Here is a 5,036-nt window from a genome sequence, read left to right as displayed (position 1 = left end):
GGAAACAGCTAGCCTGGCTTTTTCCAAAGATTAAAAATATGCCTATCAACACCTCTTCATTACGCTAATGAACACATCGTGTCTTGTTTGTTTCATCCGTACAAAAAGCAAAGTATAAAAATTTGCCCCCGTTTCCAAACTTAATGCTAAGCTAACAGGCTTCTTCCTCTATCTTCATATTCAACAGACACATATGAGTGTGGCATCAAACTTCTCATCTAACTCTCAAGAAAATGAATACAAATGTCAAATTATTCCTTGACGTGAACAAACAAAGCTATCGGCATCACGAGATACCAGTAGGGCTTTTTGTCATTTGGGTGACCTGGCCCTTTAAAATCTCTAGAGTGCAGACGATATACATATACCTCTGTTTGAGACAAAATATCTAGCTCTTAAAGAAAATAGTACTGAGAACATTACCTCAGCCATCCTTAATGGTACAGAGTGATGTTGATTATGTAGCTAATCGACTTTTTAAAATACCTTCCTGTAATTGTGTTAAACTTTCTGGCACCTGTTATATTTTCCTGTGTGGCAAGCCTCACCCATCTGGCGTCAGCGCGGGAGAAAAACCAACGACTACACAACCCGGGTCAACATACCACTCACCCAATATTCTTCTCTTCTTCCCTCACACATTCACATTTATTTACATTATGTAGACATTTTTGTACAATGAATAGATCATTCATATATGTTAGTATTCAACCATATTTACACAGAAATATACACACACACAGACACCATTGAAACAATCCATCATTCTCACAGTATTTGATTATTTCAGAAACCCTCACACACACACACACACACACACAAACAACCTACTCTGACTCTTCCAGTGGGGAAACTCCTCTCGATGAACGACAGAAACACAGCACTGAACTTGTAATTTATTGTTTGTACAACTGGTATGTGTGAATAAAAAAACAATGAGATGAGTTTTATTTATTATAGTAATTTTGTATCAAATTACTATTTAACTTAGGAATATGACTGTGCAGAATCATTCCTTTGTAAGAATATAGTGTTTCTTTTCTAGTCATCCACATGAATATATGTACATAAAATCTATATATTTAAATATCTTTGTGTGTGTGTTGTTCATTTCGTCATGGCATCAATACATGAGTGGTTAACCAGTCACCACCAGAACACACTCTCTGCGAAGTTGAAGTTGAGAAAGCAACCTTATTAGCGTCATAAACACATAAATGTCAGCGAATTTAGCAAACTGAAGATTCAAGATGGCTTCGTAATGCAAAAACAGCCCCTTATCTTCTAAATGTTGACTAGAGAGGTAGAAATGTAAACACTTATCTTTGAATCACTGCTGTTGCAGATGTTTTGTGGCCTTTTGCCTGAAGCAGTGGTGAAAGAAGTATTCTCTCCCCATTAAAATCAATAATACTGCTACTGTATGTAAATATACTCTGTTACAAGTAAAAAAAAACATTTTACTCAAGTGAAAGTACATTGAAAAAGTATAAATTTCTCATTATGAACACATTATGTCCCTTTAAGAGTGCTATATGTACAGTATATTATGGGGTTGTTATTGATGATACAAAATTCAAGTTGCATTTTAATGTAGCCAGTGAAAGAGTTTCTCATTTAACAACCATATATATCATTGGGAAGGTTGATCTATAAAAATGCTACATATTTAGTAACTGCCAGCTATAGCTGTCAGATGTAGTAAAGTAAGAATTAAAATATTTCTCTCTGAAACGTAGAGTTAAGTAGAAGAATAAATCACTATAATGAAATAAATACTCTGGTATCACCCGCCACTGGCCAGAAGATACATAAAAACATAAAGCAGAGGAACATTCCTTCCCCACCCTGTAAAATACACGTTGGTTGTGACTTTAACATTTATGATAAATATTCTGTTACAAAATGTTTAATTGCATTTTCTCTGTGGTTTTAGTTTCATGTCATAGTTTGATGATTAAAAAAAAAGACAGTATGGCACTTAACTGAGGTTCAAAATGGAATAAAAGCAGATTACAGCCAAAAAGCCTCAATTAAAAACCAACTGAAGGAGTTTGGTGGTTTGACAATCCATCCATTTAGTTACATATTGAACTGTCTTCAGCTTATTGACATAATGACACTTATTTACACATATTAAAAATGGAATATGAGCTTGCAGAAAGGATGTATATGTGGGTTAAAGTCAGGAAACTGCAGAGCTCCACTGCATCCAAATGTCACCTGGTTATCATCTCCTAATCCTGTAGTTCTGACAGGATCCTCAGGCAGAGGCTCTGTTCTCCACAGGTACATCACTGCTCCCTCCCTGTGGTCAGTGGCTCACAGCTTCCACCTTCCCAAGCTCCAAAATGTGACGCTGAGGCGCCACCTGTCGGTTAAAGACATACTTGGTAGAACTAGTCATGGAAAATCTCTGCTGCAGTCTGGGGAATTTCCTAAACTGCATGCCTACCATCTGCTGGGAGATTCAAACATTACAACGAGTCACTCTTTCTGACCTGTTGCTGTTAAGGTGGACTTCCATAATCTGTCTCCTCACAGACTCATCAGTGAGGGTTTTCTCCAGTGAGTAACAAGTTACACTGCAGTGGAAATGGTGCCAATGAGCTCTCTAGCGTCCATCTGAAGTCACTGTTATATTATTATGTGGTATTCTTACATTTTGATCACTGCTCTATCATTATTTCCAGAGATTTCCTGCAGTTTCAGATCTAGAATATATTCTGCCCTTCAAAGAAATAAAGGATTTTGTTAGTTCACCTTCCCTGAACAGTCTGAATTAATACATCTGTTTGCTTTGAATAGAGTTAACTCATTTGTGATGAGGCGCACTGCTGATAATAGGATTTCTGCTTTGCCAGTTATTTTTAATGAAACTCCAGCGTAAACTCTTCCTGTCTGTCGGGTAAGGGGGGGGGGACAGCGCGAGCGGGCGGGGTAGGATTGCGGAGGACGGGGGCTCTGTCTGCCTTGATTCGACCGCGGACGCAGCCCGGTGGAGAACCCGCTCCACCTTAAGACCTCAACGGCCCCTCTCTGCTCCCTCTCCCCGGGGAGCAGAGCTGCGGAACCCGGCCACGGCGCACCACAGCCGGCTTGGCACGGGGGGGGAAGTGAGTACGGTTCCCGGAGCCTTGGCCAGCACGGTATGGTTACCATTCCCGACCTGCTGCCATCTCCCTTCTCCAGTTGCACTGACACTACAACACTGCTCCACATCAGCCACTGCTGCCTGTCACCCTGATTTATGTTGGAATAGTTAAATAAGCGCTGTGTAGCTCAGTGATTGAGTTAGAAAGTAGAGCACTGCAACTGTGCCAGAGTGAGAGGTTTGGTTTTTATTCTGCCCACTCATGTCATAAATGTATACACTAATGGCACATGTCAGGGTGAAATGATACATTAGGCTCTATGACACATATAATAGAATATATTCTGTAATAATATCAGTGGGTTGTGAGTGTACATCTTGTGACAGACGAGCAGAGTTTGAAGAAGAAAACGCTCCTCTGCCCAGAGCTCTCTTTCCTCCACAATGGTTGATTATTATGGCAACGCTCCAGCTGCGTTTTCGTTGCGCACGGATTTGGCCCCTCTCAGATCAAAGGGCCCTCAGGAAAGGGGTGGTCCCGAGGCAGGGGGATATATAGGAGGGACCGGCTCTGTTCTGACTGCAAGGCAAGAGCAGAGAACAGACTAAAGCGGGCCAGCAGAGGAAAAAACCTGCCCCCGAACTCAAAGAGAGAGCTAGAAACTGAGACATCTGCTGAGTTTTGGAGAGAAAGAGACCTGTTGGAATTTACTGCCGACATCCAGATTTTATTTTCATTTAATGAAAGGACTTTTTTTGCTACAAGTCAGACCTGCACATAATAACTTTAAATGAGTTTTGCACTGGATTTGATCCTTTTTTAGGTTTTTATGCGTGTGCGTAATTTTGGGGACAGTTTTTGTGGAAGTTCAAAGACTTGGGGTTTGTAGCTTATAGTGGAAAACCTTTTAAAGGATTTACTTGCTTCCTCGTAGAGACTTTATTATCAATTTCTATTTCCACTTGTTGGATTTCAGTTAAATGATGTTGTTTTTACGTTGCGTTTCCATTGGTTTAATTGCCGCTCTGTGCGTTGGCACGGCGCACAGCGCCTGGGAGGAGAGCACAGTGGTGCCGGTCAGACTAGACCCGACGGCCCGGTCGGAGAGCGAAACCGAACCATGGCGGACTCTCTCCGCAGAGGAGAAGGAGAAGGAGGCGGAGATGAGGGAGTACCGGTTGGACGTATTTGGCAAGGAGCTGGTCTTGCAGCTTGAGCCTGACCAGACCTTCTTGGCGCCGGGTTTTGTCTTCCACATTGTGGGGAGTCCCGAATCCGAACCGACCCAGGAACCCAAGAGCGGAGCCGAGCCGGGTTGCTTCTTCTCGGGCACAGTGAACGGAGAGGAGAACTCTGCCGCCGCGCTCAACCTGTGCCACGGACTCAGGGGCGGATTCTACTTTCAGGGTGAAGAGTATTTTATTCAGCCCCTTAACTCGAGTGACTTCCTGGGCACAGAGGAGGATGTCCACATGATCCGCCGGAGAGGTCGGGCAGCTTTGGCTGAGGAGGGGAGCTCCAAATGCGGGGTCAACGAGGACGAGGAGAGGGTGCCAAAGAATCTGGAGAAAGAAACCAGGCACGGAGCCGCTAACGCAGACCAGACAGGTAAGGCTGCAGAATACTACGCACATTTTACAGTTTATTACTCCCTTTATGAGAGTTTGAGCTTGAATCATCAGACCAGCAACCTTAAAACTGGCCAAGAAAACAGAAAAAGTGATTTATTTACTCTATAGAATGTCGTGAAATATACTTAACGTATCTAAAGCTGAAAGCAAATGACTTATCTTCTATATAAGCCACTGAGTGTAGTGAGTATGCGGACCAAACTGCTGTCAGCTGGAGTTGTGCGTGTGCCAGAGTGCACAGCATGCGCAATGGACTCAGCTACCTTTTTGACAGCGCCTTTACGCACAGCCAGAGAGGAGAAGGGGGGGG

The 5,036-nt window shown here is 42.8% G+C and overlaps 1 protein-coding gene across 1 annotated transcript in view; it reads left to right on the top strand.

Moving 5' to 3' along the window:
* The first annotated feature begins 3,684 nt into the window (after positions 1-3,684).
* Positions 3,685-5,036, top strand: part of adamts1 (ADAM metallopeptidase with thrombospondin type 1 motif, 1) — a 6,157-nt gene continuing 4,805 nt past the window's right edge. The window contains exon 1 of the mRNA XM_035677763.1: positions 3,685-4,703. Within this exon, the coding sequence (XP_035533656.1) occupies positions 4,076-4,703 (628 nt within the window). The 5' untranslated portion in view covers positions 3,685-4,075. The remainder of the gene's footprint in view (positions 4,704-5,036) is intronic.

Source organism: Morone saxatilis, unplaced genomic scaffold (genome assembly GCF_004916995.1).
Source record: "Morone saxatilis isolate NCDOM2014 unplaced genomic scaffold, NCSU_SB_2.0 Contig6, whole genome shotgun sequence".
NCBI lineage: Eukaryota > Metazoa > Chordata > Actinopteri > Moronidae > Morone > Morone saxatilis.
This window is presented reverse-complemented; position numbering and strand designations above follow the sequence as displayed.